This window comes from Chelonia mydas, chromosome 3 (genome assembly GCF_015237465.2).
Source record: "Chelonia mydas isolate rCheMyd1 chromosome 3, rCheMyd1.pri.v2, whole genome shotgun sequence".
Taxonomy (NCBI): domain Eukaryota; kingdom Metazoa; phylum Chordata; order Testudines; family Cheloniidae; genus Chelonia; species Chelonia mydas.
This window is the reverse complement of record NC_057851.1, coordinates 155,333,957-155,357,817: the sequence shown is the minus strand read 5'-3', so window position 1 is coordinate 155,357,817 and position 23,861 is coordinate 155,333,957. Positions and strand designations below refer to the sequence as shown.

Genomic DNA, 23,861 nt, shown 5'->3' with positions numbered 1-23,861 from the left:
AAAAAATATGATTTCCTACTTTTTTTTAAAAAAAGGAAAAAACAATCCTGTGAAACTATATTGACCCACACATACATACACGGGTCATCACCAGGGTTTGGATATTTAGATCCACAGCACAGTCGACTCCTCTGTCACTTGAGTTAAAAGATTAACCAGTAGCAGTAGAATGCTGTGACCCCTTCTTGTGGCAGGTCAACATAAAAGCTAAGATGCAAACTTTAGCCATGGGTTTCACAGCTGTTTGCTACACAGCAAAGGAATAGTGGGACTTGGGAATAATGGGTTCAGTTCCAGGTTCTGGAGGAAAGCATGCTCTAGTGGTTTATAACCACTGGCCCTGTTCCCTTCTGCTCCTACCTGTCACATTCTCTGTTCCAGTTTCCCTGCCTTGCATTTCTCTTCCCTGTCTCTCCTGCTCTGCATTCTAGCCAGGCTGCTTCCTCCTCTGTGCTTTCTGGGTACCAGCAAGGGGAGCACTGAGGATGCAGGAGATGCAGTCTCCCTGGTCTCAGTTACAGTGGCTCCTGGGAACTGGGCAAAATAGTTGAAGGGAAAGAGCTACTCAACTAGGGATGGTGTACGCTCAGCCACTCTTCAGGGATGGTGTATGAACAGTCTAGTCAGCACATAGGAGCTGTGAGGATGGAGCATGCTCAGTGCACATGGAATCTTCTGAGTACTTGGCTTCCAGCTTTTAACAAATCTCTACTGAGCACATGCTAACAGATTTTTTTCAGGGATGTTGTAAAGACCAAAACTATAACTGGATTCAAAAAAGAATTATATAAGTTCATGGAGAATAGGTTCATCAATGGCTATTAGCCAAAATGATCAGGGGTGCAACCCCATGCTCTGGGTGTCCCTAGGCCTCTGACTGCCAGATGGCAAGACTGGACGATGGGATGGATTACTTGATGGTTGCCCTGTTCTGTTCATTCCCTTTGAAGCATATGGCATTGAGTGCTGTCAGACAGGTTACTGGACTAGATGAACCATTGGTCTGACTCAGTATGGTCATTCTTATGTTCTTACACTATGGCTTATAATGTGACCAAATCTGGGCGGATTTTCATACGGATGGCAAAAGGTGCATCCTGACACTAGGGCAAAGCCCTGCCAACTCTCAAGTCCCTGCTCCAAATCATGGAGGTGCTAGAGCTTCTCAATGAAACAACTGTAACCATTTTTTTTATGTGGGCTACGTGTATTTTCCCCTAACCTCATTCGTGGAAATGACAATAATGTTAGTTGAAACTTTTGCAAAAATTTCAGCTTGAGAGAGACACCAGGCATGGAAAATTTCAGCCCCCGCAGCTTAAGTTTGGCAAAGTTATAAGCAACTGAAAACAGGATCTTTATAATGGAAAGTGTCAGGCAACTTTAAGTATAGTTGTCACTACCTGCGCCACCTTTAATAAATGGCATTAATTGGCAGGCAGGGGGTAAAACTATGGCTGGACTGTAGGAAAATATTTAATAGTGTTCCAGATCAGACTGATATAATCAACTGAAAATTTGCACCAACAGGGCACAAATAAGGGTAGAACTACTGAAGCAGATTAGAAATTGGCAGAGGGACAAGAAACTGAGGCCATAAGGAAAAGAAAATGGGTCAAGTGGAGACAGGTCAACAAGCATAATACTGCAGAAAGATGGATTAGGACAATCTAGCTCTGCCAACTGACATCATTGCATACAATTTTGATAAACTGTGATACTCCAGGCAGGCCAGTGCTAAGTCTGAAAAAGTGGCACCTGAAAGCAGTCACAACTTTTTCCCCCCTTCAAAAATCACTAGCCTCCTAAACACAAGAGATACAAAGTCCATCTCTTCTCCCTGATACAGAGGAAGAGAGGCTTCTGTCAGTTGAAAGAAGATCCTGAAAGGAAAGAAGACTTGTCTATGACCTCTTGACTATTTGAGAGTGAATTGCCATGGAAAACAACCCAGGCTGAATTTGTTTACGCAAAGTGTAGTTGAAACACAGTATGGAACAAACTGCCTAAGGCTGCAGCTGGTGTAAGTGACATACATCGTTTCCAGGAATGCTGGCTAAGTCTTTGGAAAAGGATTGAAATGGGTTGCCATTCAGTAGTTTTCTGGAGTCAGGACTAGGCTTACTGAAAGGGGCTTGTATTTCCTGAGCTGATGAAGACAGCCCTTGTCCTTTTGTTCATATATATATATCAGTGTGTAAAACTATTTATTTTCTCGCACCACATAAAGTGCCTCTCTAGACAAGCTCCTTACTTACATAAGGGATAGAATTGCTGTTATTCTTTCTCCTCCCTGTCTTTTCAGCTTGCGAATTCCTCGGTGGGAAGCTTGCCACGCTCTTTGGACTCAATGAACCTAAATATCAATATGCAATAGATGAATACTACAGGACACAGAAGAAGGTAAATGAAATGCATACATAGCTTTTTAACAAGTGGAGAACAAAAAATATGGGACTTAATTTATCATGTTTTATTATTAAGAACCAACATTCTTCTTTCCAAACAAGACACAAAACAAAAACACTCGCCCCCAAAGAATTTACAATCTAAGCAAACCTGTGTGTTTGTGTGTGTTCTTTCTCTTTTTTTCTCTCTCTGTATATGTAATTTAAAATCTTCTCAGTGGATCACTTGTGGGTATCCTTGAAGCTTTACTAAGGTCACTAGCTCTGTACAGATCCTATGAAAAGCTTTGAGATGTTCTGGCATCAGAATGCACTATATACACTGAAATGGCTGTGATTAAATTTTCAGGCTGCAGGGGTTTGATTTTAAATGTTTGTATTGTGGATTAGTTCTCTTCCAGAACGACTTCCAGAGTCTTACTTCCTGAGTTGACAGGGTTGAGCTCCATTATGAAGACAATCTGGATATGTATCCTGGTGGTGGCAGGAAAGTTTGGTCATTCATTCTAACATCACCCCATGTTAACAGATTCAGAGACCACTGTCGGGATGGGTGTTTGGAGAAAAATGTTTGCCCCACCTGTATGCACTGAGTCAAGGTGCTGTATTGGCAACACCTAGACAGAAGATGGTTGAATGGTGGTCCTAGAAGAGAAAAATAAACGAAAATTCCATGAGGACTCAGCAAAACTGTGGAGAAGCCTTGGGGTGTGAACAACACAAACTCCTTCAAAAACGTCCTATTTTTAGTATTTATTTTTCTGTCTTCAGCTATTTACAAGGCACTAGAGGTTTACTCTCCTGAAATATTTCTCCTAGCACTGCTGGCTTGTGGTCCAGAAGACTGTTCCCACTGAATAATGTAGTGTAATTCCAATTGTCCTCTTACTCATTCCTTCCAAAACTTGGAACAAAATGACCTACCCTGCCCTGCTATGTTGAGAAACTGGTTACTGGTCACCGTGATATATGGCTGTTTTGTTGTAGGTTAAGTTGATCAAAGGCATGTTTGTTTCTTGAGGAAACTGCTGTGCACAAATGAGCATGCAGATGAAATTTTATATTCAGCTACAGATGCAGGAATTGGATGAGTTCTGGCAACAAAGTTTTACAAGAAATAACCTTTTGACTTCTGGGGGGAGATGAATGTATAAGGACACCACCACATTTTCAGACAATTTTGCATGGTTGAAGGCTGCTTGTAAACAGAGATGAGCCCAAGCTGCAAAATTTTGACCTGGGTCTGGATTTTGAATCTGCCCCAAATTTCAGAGATTTCCTTATATATATTTGAATTTGGTCCTGTTATAGAGAAGGACTAGTCACAATTTTTTTTATTCTAAACCCACCACAGTCCCCCAAAAATCTGAAATTACTTGCTGGGGGTCAGCTTTATTCTTTAAAAGATGGTCCTGTTGCCTGATCTATGGATTGTCTTAATTTGACTACTTAAGAATTCCCAGTTAGCACCTCAAGGTTTGATAGGTTTTTGTCCCAAGATCAAGGCCAGTAGTATTAGAATTACTGTTCAGTTGGGAACCCTGATGTACACAGTTGCAACACTCACACATATGAAGAAGCTTCTGTACATGTGATGAGAGTTTTATTAATACAGCAACTATATATATATATATAAATATAGCAAAGTCACAAACATTCCAACCCAGTAAGATAGACAGAGATAATACAGAATGTGCATCTGAGCATCCATATACTCGCACCATCCCTTGCAGAACAATCTGAAATGTTAGTCATTATCTGCCTCACCATCATCTCCTTCCTCATCACCATCGCCAGTGGTCATCATCCTGTCACCGCCCCAGAGCTATGCATCTCCCCTCCAAAGCACATAGGCTGTGAGACAACTTGTATATTGTTAGGCTGACATCGCTATGCCTAACGCATATTCAGTAAGGATTTCTTTCCTTGTCCTTATTTGTATTTCCTCACCCTACTAATGTTGGGGTGCCCTCGTCCCACAAGTCAGTAGGCTTTTTACCTCAAGCTTAATTAGAATATACGTCAATTGGTTACCATGGCACTCTTGTGATCAGACATCTGTGAATGTTCCTAATTTAAAATATACCAAGCCAATATAAACTAGAATCTTATGGTTACCTGTTAGCAGTTTAGTCATTACAGCATTCTCTTATGATCTGGGGTTACTCCTGGTTAACTGCATAGGCTAAGGCTTTATTCCTTGTTTATCTAAGCTATTGTCTTACAGGCCTGTGGCTTGTAAACTCCTTGCTTTACTGCCTTAACTTAGGTCTATGCCTTACCTAGCAAATACCTCTCCCTATAGGCTACAGTCCTACTTTGTGTGAAAATGGCATTGTGGGTTTTCTGTTTGTAGACCAATAATTTTCATATTAAATATGTTTTTACAGGTGTTAAAAATACAAAAATCTCATCTCCAGGTCTGCAAATTCAGCCTGAGATCTTCCACTCAAGCTGGTTCTTTCTGGCTCTTCACTAGTCAAACGCTCTTCTTTCCATCTGTGCAACCCCATTTGTCCTCAAATTTAAGCCCCCAGGTACATCTCTGCAGACCTATTTAATTCCTGTTAGTGGGCTTGATAAGGGAAACTGAGGGCATAATTTGAGGACAATAGGATTGCATAGGAGGCTTTGCAACTGGAACATAACAATTCTGACCCCTGAGGGTGCCCCCCCAAATCCAGCTTACCTTGCCAGAGCTGTATGTTCTGCAGAACTGGCACAGCTAAAAAAAAAGTAGTAAAAATAACTTTTTTTTCACTAAAGCAATTAGATCTCTTTCTGAATAAACTCATGGAGCAGAGCAGTAAAAGGGTGGTGATCTTACAGAGTTTCTTTTCACGGTAGACTTTAAGTATGTTTCATGGCTTGTAGCATTTTTAATTCTAGAACAGATCACTACTTCAGAAACTTAAAACAAGTTTCAAGCTACAGTGCTGGCCTTTCTCAGAGTTCCTGTTACTTCTGTGTATAACGGTTACAGGCAGTTAGACAGTAACCCAATCTTATGTAATGGAGCTACTCAGCCCAAGGTAACAGAAAACTCACACTGCTATCGCTGTCAGTGTCTCCTTATAGAAGACATCAGAACAGGTTTCATTTTGTCCAGTAAATTTTTCTTATTGTCTTGTCTTCATTGCAGGAAACTGAAGATGATGAAGATGGTGAAATGATCTCTGAGACGAATGAGGCAGAATCTCTGAATGAAAAACACCACCTTGAGGTACAGAGTGTAGAATATGGATCTATTAGACTCAAGGATGCTATGGAGTTTTCTCAAAGAAGCACTTTTGCAAACATTAATGAGGCTTCAAAACATGACCTACAAAGTCCAAACTCCATCTCAGCTGTTAAGAAATGATGGCAACATTGTCAGTGTGGTCTCCTCTGATACTGAAATAACTCTATAATAGGACATTAACATATCATTAGCATGCTCTGGGGCTAACACATCACATTCCTTTGTCCAGCAGTGTTATTCCAATGTCCAATAGCCAGCTAGATAGAGCCAAAATAGCTCTGTGATGGAGAAAGGTAGAAAGGAGATGGTGAAGATTTCATGCTGCCTTCTGTGACATCTGACGCTTTACTATTTGAGCTAAGGAGGTTGATGGAGCATCTGCCACCTGGTTCCCTATGGTTATGAGCATTGAACTGGAGCCCTTACATTCCGATGTGTGAATCACGGACTTGACATTAGATGGTTACTTTTGAAAGTGGAAAACATCTGATTGGGACTATGCAAATGGAATTTGATATGCTAGGGTACCTAAAGCAGCCTGCTGAACGATAGTCTATTCTGGGTAGCTACAGATGCTTCCAAGTCAGCATAAGAATGATGTAAAACTTGCCCTTTTGTTTTAAGTGAATGAGTGAACACTAAGAAAACTAATAGTCACTTTATGGATTCCCATGTTCTTGTATTTTTAGTTTTCACTTTTCTATTCCTCGACCTTAAGTTGCTAAAGTAATGGGTCCTTTTGTATAAAACCTAGGACTGTCGATTAGTCGCAGTTAACTCATGCGATTAACTCAAAAAATTAATTGTGATTAATCGCACTGTTAAACAATAGAATACCAACTGGAATTTACTACATATTTTTGGACGTTTTTCTACATTTTTCAAATATATCTATTTCAATTACAAAACAATACAAAGTGTACAGCGCTCACTTTATATTATGTTTGATTACAAATATTTGCACTGTAAAAATGATAGACAAAAGAAATAGTATTTTTCAATTCACCTCATACAAGTACCATAATGCAATCTCTTTATTGTGAAAGTGCAATTTAAAAATGTAGATTTTTGTTGTTGTTACATAACTGCACTCAAAAACAAAACAATGTAAAACTTCAAGAGGCTACAAGTCCACTCAGTCCTACTTCTTGTTCAGCCAATCGCAAAGAGAAACAAGTTAGTTTACATTTACGGGAAATAATGCCGCCCACTTCTTAATTAGTGTCATCTGAAAGTGAGAACAGGCATTCACATGGCACTGTTGTAGCTGGCATCACAAGATATTTATGTGCCAGATGTACTAAAGATTCATATGCCTCTTAATGCTTCGGCCACCATTCCAGAGGACATGCTTCTATGCTGATGACGCTTGTTTAAAAAAAAAAATGCGTTAATTAAATTTGTGACTGAACTCCTTGGGAGAGAATTGTATGTCTCCTGCTATGTTTTACCCACATTCTGCCATATATTTCATGTGATAGCAGGCTCGGATGATGACCCAGCACGTTGTTCGTTTTAAGAACACTTTCACTGCAAATTTGACAAAATGCAAAGAAGATACCAATGTGAAATTTCTAAAGATAGCTACAGCACTTGACCCAGGATTTAAGAATCTGAAGTGCCTTCCAAAATCTGAGAGGGACAAGGTGTGGAGCCTGCTTTGAGAAGTCTTAAAAGAGCAACACTCTGATGCAGAAACTGCAGAACCCAAATCACCAAAAAAGAAAATCAACCTTCTGCTGGTGGCATCTGACTCAGATGATGAAAATGAACATGTCAGTTTGCACTGCTTTGGATCGTTCTTAAGCAGAACCCATCATCAGCAAGGATGCATGTCCCCTGGAATGATGGTTGAAGAAATAAGGGATATATGAATCTTCAGTGTATCTGGCATATAAGTATCTTGCAACACCAGTTACAACAGCACCATGCAAATGCCTATTCTCACTTTCAGATGACATTGTAAACAAGAACCAGGTAGTATCATCTTCTGCAAATGTAAACAAATTTGTTTGTCTGAGCAGTTGACTGAACCAGAAGTAGGACTGAGTGGACTTGTAGGTGCTAAAGTTTTACTTTATTTTATTTTTGAATGCAGGGGTTTTTTTACATAATTTTACATTTGTAAGTTCAACTTTCATGATAGAGATTGCGCTACAGTACTTAGGTGAATTGAAAAATACTATTTCTTTTGTGTTTTACAGTGCAAATATTTGTAATAAAAATAAATATAAAGTGAGCACTGTACACTTTGTACTCTCTGTTGTAATTGAAATCGATATTTTTTTAAAATGTAGAAAACATCCAAAAATATTTAAATAAATTGTATTTTATTACAGTTTAACAGGACGATTAATTTTTTAATAGCACAATTAATCGCGATTAATTTTTTTAATTGCTTGACAGCCCTAGTAAAAACAAAATTTACTTCACCCCAGGCCTAGTTGAATTCTTTTGCATAAAGCAGCTTATTAAAGCTTATTAAAGCAGCTTTGCTTGCAAGGAAGCAAAAAGGAAAGTCTGCTGTGGTTGTGATTAGATCTGTCTCCCTTCAGAGAGGCTCTGCTGCCCTTACAACAACATACTTTTTCCTGGTATGCACAGGGTTCTATCCTGTGTAGCACAAACAGTGATGTAAACGGTGGCTTTATCCTACATCTCATCTTTAAGCCTCCATTTAGGGCTAACAGCACCACTTCTGTCGCTGCTGAATTTGACCTGAAGACTCATGAGAACTGCATCTAACTATGTCAGACTTACTCCAGGCTGAATTATTGGGACCTTTCTGAAGAATAAGGCCCCAGTTGTGCTAGATACTGTTACACATGTCATTTAAAAAGGCAGTCTCTGCTCCAAAGAATTTATATCTTAGCATATGATGAAAAACAAGTACATACAGCAAACAAATGGAGAGGCGGAGGACAAGGTGTGACAGACTGACAATTATATCCTGAATAAACTTTACTGAATTAAGTTAAACCTATTGAATTAGTTTTAACATCTCTGGAGTTCATTGTACTAAAAATGCAATTGTGTATGTGTTTTGGAATTGTATGTATTTCCCTGGGAAGGGTAAATAGGAGAACAGCAGGGGATGATTAGACAAATTCACTCAGGTTGTAACATCTCCAGAGAAACTACCCCCCTGGATAGGTGACACATTTATTAGTCCAAGGACCAACAGACAAAGAAAGGGGTTTTGGATAAATAGCCTGGTTTTAAACTGGCTCAGGGCCTTCTTCCTGATCGAGCAAATGGACAGGACCCCTAATCCATGGAGGACCCCAAGCCTTAGAGTATGGTTGGAAGGACTGGGCCAGCCAGAATCCATATTTGGATGGGGTTAATTTTGGTAGGCTGAATAGCATGCATGTAGATTCTTTATTATTTTTAATATGTTTTCTCTCTAGTGCTTTTTACCTTAAGAAACCCAAGATATAAAGTAGGCTTACATAGAAAGAATTGTATGGTACCTATAACTAGCAATTATACCTATTAACGGTCTTTAAAGAGAAAGCAAGCAGGTGTCCTTGGGCAACCTGTGAAGGCAGGGAATTGTGTAGCCTGGAAATCCCCTGGTCAGAAGGGAAAAAAACACAGGTCTACACACAAGACAGGCAACAGCTGGGGAGCTGAAAGCCAAGAGTGGGTGTTCTGCTAGACCACTGAGGAGAAACGTAGGTGCAGTTGCCCTGAACTGTGGCACAAGGTACCAGTGAAACATTCATGTTAATGTAAATAAGCAGGAGGTGGGGAGTGGGGGTGAGCTGGGGGTGTGGAAGACCTTGCCATGGGAGAGAAGGTCAATGACGGACAATGGAGAAGAGTGGCCAGCTCTATTACCAGTCCCAGGCATTAAAATCTTGAAATGGTGAAAAAATAAAATCTTGTTTTTATTTGCCTGCTGCTTTTTGAGCCTTTAGGTTTTCAGATCTTTTTCCACAACCACGAAGGCTAGAAAGCTGAGGTACTAATCACCTACTCCAGGACCTGAAGCTTTAAGAAAAACACCAAATATTGCCAGATTGATGATAAAATGTGAGAACTGGCAACAGTGCAGGAAGGAGGGGAGAGCAGAGGAGAAGTCATGGACACTGATGGACTAGAAATCACAGAAGGACTGGATGGTGAGAGGAGAAAGAAGGAGGAGGTGAGCAATACTGGAGACAATGTGATGTCAGACAAGGGAGTTCAGCAATGGAAAGTGTGAGCAAAGGCACCCCTGTATTCACACCCTACACACTACTGCAATAATATTTGAACAAAATATGCCTTGTGAGAGATCATCTGAAAGCTAAAGCCACACTGGTTATCAATATCATTGTAAAATGCATGTGTGAGCTTTGTTTGAAGTTAGAATTCCATCTGTATAATGTTACTAGAACATGTTCAAGACAAAGACAGGTTAGCCTAGGTAAAGGTGATAAACAGGTGCATCCTGGACAAATGAATGTGGGTTTATCTCAGTTTTTACATATTAGCTATAAACAAAACTATCAAGCTAAAGCAGTGGGGATTATCTTGAGACTGAACTTGAGAGACAAAGAATTAACCTGGCTCCTGCACCCCAGAGGGACACAGGCGACTGAGTCCCCAGGAGGCCTATCTGACTTGTAAAATGAAGAAATCCCTTTGGGAATAGGAAGAACAGAGAGAGACTCCATCTTGATCCTGCACCTTAAGGAGACAATGAAACCAAGTGATTTGATCTCTGTGATGGGTCCTGTCCAGGCTGGCCAGTAAATAGCTGAAAAGGAGACTGGGCGTGAAAGAAACTATCTTGAACAAAGACTGTATCTTGCTAGATTACATTTTTTACTTTTAGAGGCGTGTTTTCACTTTTATTTGCTTGTAACCATTTCTACCTTTATCTCTTTTACTTGATATCACTTAATCCATGGTCTTCTGTTAATAAACTTGTTTCACTTTTACTATAAACCAAGTCAATGCTGTGTTTGAAGGGAAGGGAGCATTTACCTCAGTTAAATTACTAAACTGTGACGTACTGACTCTTTAACAGAGCAACAAACAATCTCTTCTGTGAATGAACAGTGGTAGGGTCTGTGCATTTGCAGAGAAACATCTCTGAAGAGCTTGGGGGGCTGAAGGTCACTGACTGTTACCTGCTAGGCAAGGTCTGGGCTGGGAGAGCCTTGAGGAGTTTGCTATTGAGGAAGACAGGCTGGTGTGGCAGGGAGCTGACACACACTCTAGTTGCCAGCAAAACTCATTCTTGCTGAGGCAAAGAGGTAACACAGTGGCTTACAGTTCTGCATATCCCCAGCAGTGTGTTACAGAGAGTAAGAGCTTAATCCACGATTGCAAGTTAAACAAGGTGCTGAGGGTGGTGAGACAGGAGGTTAGTGGGTCAGATGCAGACTTCATCTGTAAAAGTTCTGATTTCCTCTCCTCTACCCATCCCCTTTATAAGCCTCTTGATAACACAGAACATCTTCATTTCCCCCCCTCTCGCCACTGGAAAGTTTGTGTGTCAACAGGGGCCTACTATGCGGAAAGAAGCAGGCCACAAATAAACACAGGATCCTGAGCCTTGTTTGTAGGACAGTGGTTCTGGACAATACAACACATATAAATCTATACAAAAATCTGGAATGCACAATACTGGTAACTGATTTTGTTTCCCTGTGGAGGATTTCTCTGTGTACCAACACAGTCACTGATGTGTCAACAAACTTTATAATGTGGAGGGTGTGATGCCTCCTTGCCACATCCCCCTATAGATACATATTTGGGATTGAGTTGTTGGAGACCCTCATGTTCCTCCACTAGCTCCATTCCTGGCCAGAACAGTTATTTTCAGATGTAGACCCAAACTGGGACTTCCTCAAGGTTCAAGGAGAACTGGATTTGGTGTTCCTATTTGAGCCTGGAGCATCCCTTGTGTAAAAGAAGAGACAGGGCTCAGCTGTAATGAAGCTATGGGGGAGTTCTTTACCACCTCAATAAAGATTACTGTAAACAGCAGACAGAAAGTTGTATTTCTCCCTAACCCTGCTAGCCTAATACAGCTTACACTGTCTGTCACAGTTCCCAGGCAAACTGCATCCCTGACCTCTGGTCTTGTCAAGTGCATCCCCTCCATGCTTTTAAGCCTCCAGCTGTCACCTGGCTTTGAGTGGAGTCATGCAATTCTCCCACCCCGAGACTGGGCCTTGGCTGCAGTCCCCAGCCACTAACCAGACCTCAGCAGATCTGACTTAGGCTCAGACTCTGCAGTTTTGTTCACTCCACGAGCAATGACAGCAGTGACTGGGAGTGGACAGACTCCTTAAAGCAAAGTATTATTAAATTTGAACAAAAGAATTTAAGAGAAAATGGGTCTTAAAACAACAAATATACTGAAAGCGTTTCTGGCTTTTCCCTAAGTCTTACCATTCCCTGTATCTTGGAAGGAACACTTCTTTAGGCTCCCTCTACAGTATCTTTCTCTCTCCACCTGTCTTCCTAAACAGCTGCTGACAAGTCATGTCTTCCCTTGAAAAGTGCTTGTTAACTCTTTAGTGTGTATTTGATTTCCAGGCTCCTAGCTTTAGCAAAAAAAAGGCTTGCAACTTGATGGAGACAGATAGTTTGTCACAGAGTTTAAAATGTGTGCTGGTGTGTTCTTATCTAGATATATTGTGTTGCTTTCTTGTTTGCTTTTCCCACTACCCCCTATTAAGTTAGATCCATACAGGTAATTCTAATAACCCACCATAGTTATACAATAATTTTATCTGACTGACTAGGTCATTTACAATGTTCAAACCATTATTCCATATCAGTATTCCCAGATTAATATATATATCAATTCCTTGTCTGTCACACTTCCTTGTTTCATCAGATAGAGCCGCTGTAAGTGCTGGCATATAGACCAAGCAGCTATGGCAGGGATTGCTGAGTTCACTACAGAGCACCTCTCTCTTCTAACCCTATAAGCAGTTAAAAAGACCAACAACATGATCAACTTACAGTTTCATAAAGTTTTCAATAGCTTTAGGAGTGAAAGGTCAAGTAGAGCTTTTACTGTTAATGAGAGAGCGGGGGGGGGAGGGGTGAGAGAGAGCATGCTATTATCAAGATCCAAGCATATTCTTGTGGCCAATCTGCCACCATATTAATATCCCATCTACCATAGTGAACGTTATTTCTCTGATCAAACTTCCAATGAAGGCTGTAACATGACAGTGCAACAAGTCCATACTAAATACTGTGACAATCTCAGTATATATACTGAAATCTTATTTACTGTAACTTTAATAAAGTGCTAAATAAACACACAAGCCCAGATTGCTACAAGCCGGCAGGATGTAGACATATGGCTAAATGAGCTTTGATGGTAACTTCAATGCATGCTAATTTCTGGCTTTAAAGAATGTGAATAAACACAGCTGCCAGAAGTGTGATTTGAAATTAGACACTAATTAAATTAAATTCCCACTGGAATGAGAGTAGCTGTGCACCTTGTAGTCTATTTTTTTTTTTTTTTAACCAGAGTAACTCAAATGATGATGACTTTTTCTTCCATGGCTAGGCAGGGGGCCAGCAGCCATTAGTGAAATCTATTTTGGTTTTTGTTTATTTCTTATAATTACTTTTTTTTGCATTGATATGATCTAATTGTTCACAAAGCTACTGATGGAACCAAGAGTTCCTTTCACTTTTATCCTCATCCTCTTTCTCTTCATTTATTTAATACATTCATGTTTTGTATCTTAATCAAGGTTACAAACTCTTCAGGGTAGGGACTCTCCCTCTGTGTCAGCAGTGTCAAACACTTGGTTTGCAGGCTACATGGGACCCATATAACGTTTGGAATTTAAGATTTAATTAAAACAAAAAAGAAGTTACTAGGCCTTATGGTCAGAGAGAGAACCTTCTTTCTAAATATAACCATGGGTAAACAAAGTAGTATTGTCTTCCTGAGTCTGCAGCCAGCTTGAAACAATGAGGCTGGGAGGTATGAACATCTTTAGATTCTCCCCACCAAGTAGTCTTGATGAAGTGTTAATGCTAAGGTCCACCAAGGACACTTTAATGGAAGCATGAACTATTTTATTGCTGGTCATTTAGTGGATGAAATAGGACTGGGGATGGGGACAGGAGCTGGGAGTTGCTGAGCGACGTAGTTAAGCTGACCTAACCTCCTTCCCCCCTCCACCCTGTGTAGACAGCACTAGGTCAGCAGGAGAATTCTTCTGTCAACGTAGCTACTGACTTGTGAGGAGGTGGATTAACTACAGCAATGGGAAGACCCCTCCCGTCTCTGCAGTGAGTGGCTATACTGAAGCACTACAGCAGCACAATGGCTGCACTGATGCAGCTGTGCTGCTACAAGCTCTCAAGTGTAGCCACTCTAAGCTGAAGGGAGAGCTCTCTCTTGCCAACTTAATCAATCCGCCCCCAATGAGCGGCAGTCGCTGTGTCCGCAGGAGAAGCTCTCCCGCTGACATAGTGCTGCCCACACCGGCGCTTAGGTGGTGTAACTTATGTCACTCAGAGGGTGGCTTATTCATATCCCCGAGCGACGTAAGTGGTAGTGTAGACACAGATTCAGCTAAGGTGCAGAGAGAAACAAGAAAGGAACATGGGGAAGAAAGAAAGGGGAAAAGAGCACAAATAGCTTTGGGCCTAAAGGGGGAGCATCTTTTCCCATTGATTAATGTTGAATGCAACCATAAGGTACAGGATAAATAATGTCCCTTTAATGTTGCTTTTAAATAATGTCCCTTTATTGTTGCATATTATTTGTTAAATTCTTATTCCATGTGTGGTGCCATAAAAGACACAGGATGACATGGTCCCTACCTATGGAGATCAGCATCTAAATAGATAAGCAGAACAACACCAATTCCCTTGGATCACCAGGGGAATTTTATCGGAGTAGTTTAACTGGAAGATAAAAGTATTGTGTGTGTAGCAGCACATACAAGTTAGGTGTGCTAGCACGGGGTGCGAATGGAGGAAGAATTGTATGTTATGGAGGGATTTGAATGAAGAGAGAATGGTAGCATTTTGTGTCAGGCATAAAAGGGCAGCCTGAGGTGTGGCACAACAACAGAAGTAGCACAGAAAGAGGGACTGGCAGAGCATGGCCAGATGAAATGAGATCATTTTGAAGACCTTAACATTTATAATCAACTTCTTCTAGACTAGTTTAGGGCCTATATGCGCAATAAAGCCTTGGGTTGAGCCTTTGACCTTGATGACCTCAATCTTTTCAGGGGCTTCAGGGTGAAGTTTGGTGGCAGGCTTGACGTGGTGGGTTTCTTTAGTGATTGTTGCCACTGCTATGGAAAAGGTTGCTTAACTACTGATAATGGTGGATCCAGAAGCAAATTATTGATGTATACATTTGATACATTAGTAGAATTGATTTCAAATATTGCAAAGTGTCAGTGTCAGAAATTGGTGCTATAAAAATCTAAAGTAAATTTTACTCCCCATTGACAATCCCTATACGAGCAATATACTGTATGCACAAGCATAACATTTTTGCGTCTGCCAAAATGCTATTACTTTACAATGATAAACTCAATTAGTAAAATTCATTAATTTCCAAAATGTTACCTATTTATCCTGAAACTACTTATCTGCCAAAAAGTTCCATTAGTTACAATATATGTATCTCAGTTTCTACATCTAGTCACTAGATGGCACTGTCTGATAGGAGATAGATATTTCTTAACAGACCTGTTTAAATTTCCAAAAATGTGACGTGTTCTGCCACAAAGAGTTAGCAAAAGAACGACACTGAAGCCCAAGTTATATTCACTAGATACACTTCATTGAATTTAGTGAAAGGGCAATGAGAATTACATAATCTATTAAAATGATTGTGATAGGTAGGGGGAAACAGACTCCAATCTGTAAGAAAAGCTGGAGACATCTAGGAAGATCTGAGAGTAACAGCGTCCCACCCTCTGGCTGTAATTAGCCAATGAAATATTGTTCCTATGATGTAACTGGTTATCCTTCTGAGGAGCTTTGGTGGGCAAAGTTTCTGTAGAACCAGACAGAACTGGAATTCTCCTTATTCACCTCAAATTAATGGCTTTCTAAATTGACTTGCTTTTTCTAATTTACCTCCACACTCTTCAAGTGTAGCTCCACCCCAAAAAGTGACTGCATTAAAATGTAACCTTCTTCTGCAGCAATTCTACTTCCTGGGTGTATTCAGAGTTTTATTTGCTTAACTTAATGACTAATATGTCAAACACAAGTTACTGGGCTCAACAACAGGTGCAACAGGGTGAAATTTAACACCCTGTTATGTACAGAAGGTCAGGCTAGATGATCTGATGGTTCCTTTTGGCGTTAAACTCTATGAATATATGAGACAAGGTGGGTGAGTTAATATATTTTATTGGACCAACTTCTGTTGGTGAGAAAGACAAGCTTTCGAGCTACACAGAGCAATTTTTCAAGTCTGGGAAAAATACTGATGCTATGTCTACACTACAGTTATGTCGGCATAATTTATATTGCTCAGGGGTGTGAATAAACCAACCCCTGAGTGACATATGTTACACTGACCTAAGCACCAGTGTGGACAGCACTATGTTGGTGGGAGAGCTGCTACTGCCGCTCTTTGGCGGTGGATTAATTAAGCCGATGGGAGAGCTCTCTCCCATTGGCTTAGAGCGGCTACAGAGAGCATAACTGCGGTGCAGCTGCATGATACGGTAAACTCTCTAGTGTAGCCATGCCCACTGCTAAAACACAAGATGGAACAGATCGTGTATATTCTAAGGGATCATTCAAGGTGAAGTGGCCCATTAGGTGAAGGTGGATAGAAAGCTGGCTAGATTGTCAGTCTCAACGGGTAGTGATCAACGGCTCCATGTCTAGTTGGCAGCCGGTATCAAGTGGGGTGCCCCAAGGGTCGGTCCTCAGGCCGGTTTTGTTCAATATCTTCATTAATGATCTGGAGGATGGCGTGGATTGCACCATCAGCAAGTTTGCAGATGATACGAAACTGGGAGGAGAGGTAGATATGCTGGAGGGTAGGGATAGGATACAGAGGGACCTAGACAAATTAGAGGATTGGGCCAAAAGAAATCTGATGAGGTTCAACAAGGAAAAGTGCTGAGTTCTGCATTTAGGATGGAAGAATCCCATGCACCAACAGACTAGGGACCGAATGGCTCGGCAGCAGTTCTGCAGAAAAGGACCTAGGGGTTACAGTGGACGACAAGCTGGATATGAGTCAACAGTGTGTCCTTGTTGCCAAGAAGGCCAATGGCATTTTGGGATGTATAAGTAGTGGCATTGCCTGCAGATCGAGGGACGTGATCGTTCCCCTCTATTCGACATTGGTGCGGCCTCATCTGGAGTACTGTGTCCAGTTTTGGGCCCCACACTACAAGAAGGATGTGGAAAAATTGGAAAACGTCCAGCGGAGGGCAACAAAAATTATTAAGGGTCTGGAACGCATGACTTATGAGGAGAGGCTGAGGGAACTGGGATTGTTTGGTCTGCGGAAGAGAAGAATGAGGGGGGATTCGATAGCTGCTTTCAACTACCTGAAAGGGGGTTCCAGAGAGGATGGATCTAGACCATTCTCAGTGGTAGCAGATGACAGAACAAGGAGTAATGGTCTCAAGTTGCAGTGGGGGAGGTTTAGGTTGGATATTAGGAAAAACTTTTTCATTCGGAGGGTGGTGAAGCACTGGAATGCGTTACCTAGGGAGGTGGTGGAATCTCCTTCCATAGAAGTTTTTAAGGTCAGACTTGACAAAGCCCTGGCTGGGACGATTTAGTTGGGGATTGGTCCTGCTTTGAGCAGGGGGTTGGACTAGATGACCTCCTGAGGTCCCTTCCAACCCTGATATTCTGTGATTCTATGATTAACACCTCTGTAGTCATATGTTATTGGGCCACTTCACCTTGAATGGTCCCTTAGAATATGTGACAGGTTTCAGAGTGGTAGCCGTGTTAGACTGTATCAGCAGAAAGAATGTGGAGTACTTGTGGCACCTTAGAGACTAACAAATTTATTTGACCATAAGCTTTCATGGGCTAAAGCCCACTTCATCAGATGCATGCAGTGGAAAATACAGTAGGAAGATATATATATATACAGAGAACATGAAAAAATGGGGGTTGCCATACCAACTCTTAATAAGACCAATCGATTAAGGTGGGCTATTATCAGCAGGAGAAAAAGAAACTTTTATAGTGATAAGCAGGATGGCCCATTTCAAACAGTTGACAAGAAGGTGTGAGTAACAGTAAGGAGAAAATTAGCATGGGGAAACAGTTTTTAGTTTGTGTAATGACTCATCCACTCCCAGTCTTTATTCAAGCCTAATTTAATAGTGTCTAGTTTGCAGATTAATTCCAGTTCTGCTGTTTCTCATTGGAGTCTGTTTTTGAAGTTTTTTTTGTTGAATAATTGCAACTTTTAGGTCTGTAATTGAGTGTTCAGGGAGGTTGAAGTGTTCTCCGACTGGTTTTTGAATGTTATAATTCTTGACGTCTGAATATGTGACGAATATGTGCTAACTACTTACAGCTAACTACAAGATGGAACAGATAGTTTAGCATGGCACTCTTGGATTGTGTTTCCACTACCACTTATTTCGGCAAAATTTATGTCACTCAAGGGTATGAAAAAACCATAAGTTTCGCTGGCATAAGTGGTAGTGTGCACAGCGCTATATCAATAGGAGAAGCTCTCTCCCATCGGCATAGAGCGGCTACACAAGTGATCTTACAGCAGTGCAGTTGCATCACGGTTGTGCCACTGTAAGCTCGCTAGGGTAGACATGGCTTTAGTACCTTTTCCAGACCTGAAGAAGAACTCTGTGTAGCTCAAAAGCATGTCTCTCTCACCAACAGAAGCTGGCCCAATAAAAGATATTACCTCACCCACCTTGTCTCTCTAATATGCTGGGAATGACATGACTACAACAATACTGCATACCGTCTACTATTATATAACATAGAAAAAATGTCAAAAGAACTTTGTTATAAAGTCAAGCACTGAATTTGGAAATGCCAGATTTATGGATATTAGAGAGACAAGGTGGGTGAGGCAATACCGTTTATGGGACCAAATTCTGTTGGTGAGCAAGAGACACGCTTTTGAGCTTACACTGAGCTCTTCTTCAGGTCTGGGAAATGTAGTCTGATTTACAGAGGTCACTGTAACCTTAGTTCTGCCCTCTTGTGTGTCCATTGTGTGCACTGAATGAAGGAGGGGTCCTATGGAAAAAACAGTATGTGACCATGTAATTAAAGACTTTGTCATAAGGCATATGTACAAGGAGGCTGAACTAAGGTTGCACGGACAACTGCAAATCTGGCATTGTTTAACGTTTTTAGTGTTTGACTTTGCAATCTAAGTCATGTTCTTTTAGTGTAGTTTTTGTGTGTAATTTTATGTATTTTTTAATTAAAGAAAGTTTTAAAACAAATTCTATTCTGTGCAATGAGACAACCCCCACGTAATGCACACTGAATCTTCAGTATTGCAGAACAAGTTTAGCTACAGTACTCACATTAGAAGGCAGCAAGAGATGGCTGTTAGCCCAGAGATGGTGTACTGGGTCCAGAGGTGGATGCGGGAGACTGATCTGTCTCTCTTTCTTCCCCCTTCCAGGAGTGTGGGGGTATTCACCCCATGTGGTGCCCCAATTGGAGGGATGGGCTGCAGGAGCCATGTACAATGGCCAAGAGGGGTGACTGGGGGGAGCCCAGTATGGGTCTCTCTCTTCCTGCTGTTTCCTCGTCCCCCTAGGATGGAGTAGTTCCTGCCCCATGTGGACTCTCCAAAAGTTTAGACCACTGGGACCATGAACCATTCCAGCATGGTTGTTGGTGGAGTGGTCATGGGGAGCCCAGCCTATTTCTCTCCCCCTTGCAACAACTCCTCTAACAGCTCCCTACTGTTCCCAGTGCAGAGCCCTCCCCGCCCCTGAGATATTTTCTTTTAAAAACGTAGCCGTACTTTTCAAATACCTTTAAACTGAAAACAATAATTTTAATACCAGATGTGGTATAACTTCGGTTTATGTGACTCAAATTCCCCCCTTTAATTCCACACATAGCTATAAATGTCTGTTTATCTCTAACATGTATCTCAGAAATGCTTGTTCTTTACAGAGTTAAAGAAAACCGTATCCACTTCTGTGTATTCTATGGGCTGCATAATTGCACCATCTCTCTTTCCAGCATCTCAAAATATAAATTGACAATATTTTTGGATTTACGCTGGCCTTTTGGCCAAGGAAAATTCAGCTCTTGTTTCAGACTTGCAGTCCAGAATCTAAAGAAACCTTTTTGCAGATCTTTGTTTGTATAGCTGTCAGACAATTACATGAATATAACCAATAACTGACTGAACTGTGGCATCTGGTTACAGCAATTGCTCCTAAGATTAAATGACAGAAAATGTCAATTACGTGCTCAGCATACAAATCATGTCCTGCATGCCTTACTTTTTGATAGATGTCGTTTGGACTGCACTGCACTTAAGTGTCTATTGCTGAAAATTATAGCAATGGTTTCTTCTAGTTTATTCACCCATTTAAGCCCATAAATCACCAGTTTAGATCCATGAAACAAGTCTAAAAAAGTGTACTCCTAGGTGTCCTACTTACACTATCTTGGTTTAGAAACTAGTATTATTACTTCTGTAAATGTTGCTGTCCTTCCTAGTGTTGCTGGGATGCTGTCTAACTAAAGAGACCCTCTTGAATAACAACCCGATTACCAGCCTCCAAAAGCCATTAAAGAACAGAGCCCCACACCCCTCTTCCCATTTCACTTGAAATGTCTAAAGCCCCTCAAAGTCCACTGCTCTTTGTAATTTGACATGACGACACATATCCAGTGCTATCTATCTTTACGGTAAGTGTGAGCACTATGAAAAACTTGTTACCCAGACTGAATTATCTCAGGCACATGCAGTCTTGAAATAACTGATCAGTGTAGTATGTCAGTGAGTGCAAAGAAGAGAAACACCATCAGCAAAGTCAACAATACCATTGAACAACACTGTAACAGGGTAGCTCAACTCTTAAAGGCTGGAGGTACTGGGGCTAGCCAACCCTGACTACTCAAAAGGCACACCTGGGTTGGATCAGGTGGTTTCCTATATCGATCAGCAGGAAATTGCAAAGAAAGAGAGAGGCTCCTGTAGCAAAGATCCTGATGTCAGTGGAGTTTTGAGGCTAGAACCTAGCGAGTAGGAGGCTCCAGTGGGAAACCCTGACTGGGTTTGGGCCAGGAAGCTGAACTCAGCCCAGTAGGGTCTGGGAGTAGCCTACTAAAGCAGGGAAGGCCTGGGAGTACAATGATCAGAGACTGCTAAGAGTGATCAGGCTCCAGCAGAGAGTCCTGGGATGTGGGGCTGAGGCTACAGGTGGGAAAGGCTGGGGAGTGATCTGACAAGAAGATAAAATGAATGGATTGTGTTTCAGCTATTTGAATTTTATTTGAGTATATTTTATCTGAATAAACACAGACCCCAAGAAAGGATGTCGTGAGTGGAAAAAAGGGTGTGGAATTTGTTAAAAAGTCCCTTGGAAGTGAGGCAGACTGCCTGTTGGGTGACCCCAGGCCAGGAGGGGGTGGTTGGGAGGCAGTGGGACAGATCACCAATACTATATGTAGCACCCTTCATTGAGGGATCTCAAAGAGCCTTGCAAACCTGCTTGTTGAATGTATTAATCCTCACAGGATTTCTTTGAGGCCCCATTTTACTGTTTGGGAAACAGAAGCATAAAGAGTTTAGTTGACTTCCCTCTGATCAGAGTAAATGAACTTGAGAGTCCGGATTCCTTATCTCTTCTAACCAGAGGACTACCCTACTGTCCTTCAGATAATCCTAATCTCCTTCTCCTCTAGTGCTCAAACTCAAAAAGCAAACAAGAAGGAAGAGCTCTTGGGGAAACTAACAATTAAAGAACTCTGATAAAAAAAACTCTTGTTTCCGGAGTCTCTAGTTGCAGGGATATGTATAGTCACATTGTGGGGTGCAATCCACCCCAGTAAGTGATTGTGTTACTGCCTGTAGCCCTGGGTTCCATAGATGCTCTGCTTCTGTAGCTCACAGCCTGAACACCAGTAGACAAGCAAGCACTGAGTGTCTCTGTATTAACCAGCTGTGGTTTAGCAACTCTGATTCTAGCCGCCTCCTTGTTACACTCCAGCCACACCCCAGTATCCACCAGCTTTTGTTACACCTGGCAAGAGGACCACAATGTGTCCCAGTCTTTCATTTTCACAAAACTGTGTGGTTTGCAGTTTCCAGCCCTTTCTTGGACCATGCAGAGGAATAATAGTTTATTTGGTCCTCTGAAGAGACGAAATGCCCAGCTTTATCATTTTAAGTGGCCTCACATCAAAAAAGATATATTGGAATTGGAAAAGGTTCAGAAAAGGGCAACAAAAATCATTAGGGGTATAGAACAGCTTTTGTATGAGGAGAGGTTAATAAGAGTGGGACTTTTCAGCTTGGAAAAGAGGTGACTAAGGGGGGATATGATAGAGGTCTATAAAATCATGAGTGGTATAAAGTAAATAAGGAAGTGTTATTTACTCCTCCTCATAATACAAGAACAAGGGGCCACCAAATGAAAGGTAGCAGGTTTAAAACACAAGAAAGTATTTTTTCACACAACGCACTGTCAACTTCTGGAACTCCTTGCTAGAGGGTGTTGTGAAGGCCAATACTATAACAGGGTTCAAAAGGGAGCTGGACAGATTCAGGGAAGATAGGTCCATCAATGGCGATCAGCCAGGATGGGCAGAAATGGTGTCCCTAGCCTCTGTTTGCCAGAAGCTGGGATTGGGTGACAGGGCACGGATCACTTGATGATACCCTGTCTGTTCATTCCCTTTGGGGCACCTGCCATTGGCCACTGTAAGATGACAGGATACTGGGCTTGATGTACCTTTGCTCTGACCCAGTATGGCTGTTTTTATCATTCAAACACAGCACTGGGGTCATTCAGAAAAAAGTAAAGCAAGCTTATTAACAAAAGGAGATATGATTTTAAGTGATACCACGTTGACGGAATTAAGTTAGAAAGGGTTACAAACAAAAGTAAAAATACATTTTCTGATGCTAAAACTTTAACAAGTATTGTCTAGGTATCAGGTAAGATTTTTACCACAAACTTCTTAGAGCAAGATAGCTGACTGCCCCTATGGTCAAGATCTCGCCTCAAAGACTAAAGTGTTCAGTTTCTTTGTCATCTTAGGTGAAAAGATAACATGGGGCTCTTTGCCCTTTTTCTTTTATAGTCCAGTGAACCTTTGAAATGGATCCTTCTGAAGATTACCCTCCAAAGGAAAGTTCATTCAAGCTGTAAGGACAGAGGCTGGAGCTGAAAAAAATTCTGTGGGGTGGCTTCTCTCCAGCTTGTGTTTGCTAAAATGCAGATTGAGCTGTTTCTGCCCTCTGATTCAAATGAATTAGTGCTTGACATGTTTCAGAGCAGCAGCCCTGTTAGTCTGTGTTCGCAGAAAGAAAAGGAATACGAGTGGCACCTTAGAGACTAACCAATTTATTTGAGCATAAGCATAAGCCAATAGCCCTTTGTTGCAGCCTGGCGGCCTTGGGCTCCTCATCCCCCCGCGGGCCGGCGGACAGCGCGCCTGGAGCTCAAGGCCTGTGAGTCAGCGCTGCTGGGCCCTCGGGGCGGCTCCGCGGCCCCTTCCCCGAGCAGGACCGGCGGGCGGGCTGCGCCACCAAACCCCTTCGCGCCCGCCACAGCCCGGGGGCGAGAGGCCCCCGCCGCGCCACACTCAAGATGGCGGCTCGCCGCGCATCTCTCCCTGCCCCTTCCCGGCAGTGGCTTCCGGAGAGAGAGCGGGCGCCCGTCCCATGGTAACTGCGCCGCGCTGGGGACGCTAGCGGGGCCATTCACACGCTTCCTGCCGCACAGAGACAACAACGGAGTGGGGCGGGGGTAAGAGAGAGAAAGGAGAACCCCGCCCCCCCCTCACCGGGCAGAAGCCAGGTGCACCCCTCCCCGGTCCGCCCTGCGGGGCTGAGAGCGAGACGCCCCCCCGGCTGCATTGCCCGGCGGGGGGGGTCACCCCCGCACTCCCACCCTGGGGGCTCCTCTCGCGGCGGGGTGTCTCGCGGGGCTGCCCTCGCCTCTCCGGCGTGGTGGGGCCAGGGCTGCCCGAGCCGGCTGCCCCGCTGCGGGTCGGGCTCGGGCTGGCCCCTGGCCCTGAGCCCTGCCCGGCGTAGG

At 42.3% G+C, this 23,861-nt stretch overlaps 2 protein-coding genes and 1 long non-coding RNA gene across 6 annotated transcripts in view; 2 read left to right on the top strand and 1 right to left on the bottom strand.

The window, feature by feature from the left end:
* The window catches only part of FAM177B (family with sequence similarity 177 member B), a 13,762-nt gene extending 7,993 nt beyond the window's left edge, over positions 1–5,769 (top strand). Inside the window, exons 4-5 of the mRNA XM_007070447.3 lie at positions 2,306–2,403; positions 5,551–5,769. Coding sequence (XP_007070509.3) covers positions 2,306–2,403; positions 5,551–5,769 — 317 coding nt within the window. The remainder of the gene's footprint in view (positions 1–2,305; positions 2,404–5,550) is intronic.
* The window catches only part of LOC122465177, a 24,039-nt gene extending 178 nt beyond the window's left edge, over positions 1–23,861 (bottom strand). Inside the window, exons 1-5 of the long non-coding RNA XR_006289807.1 lie at positions 23,718–23,861; positions 5,457–5,607; positions 5,098–5,133; positions 2,560–3,053; positions 2,259–2,356 (exon numbers count right to left, since the gene is read on the bottom strand). This is a non-coding gene — a long non-coding RNA (uncharacterized LOC122465177). The remainder of the gene's footprint in view (positions 1–2,258; positions 2,357–2,559; positions 3,054–5,097; positions 5,134–5,456; positions 5,608–23,717) is intronic.
* The window catches only part of DISP1 (dispatched RND transporter family member 1), a 161,568-nt gene continuing 160,954 nt past the window's right edge, over positions 23,248–23,861 (top strand). The window contains exon 1 of one of the 4 annotated variants that reach the window (XM_043543611.1): positions 23,248–23,573. The gene's annotated coding sequence lies outside the window, so the exon portion shown is untranslated. Of the gene's footprint in view, positions 23,625–23,861 lie in introns of all 4 variants that reach the window. The other 3 variants (XM_037895664.2, XM_037895662.2, XM_043543607.1) reach the window with 3 other exon arrangements.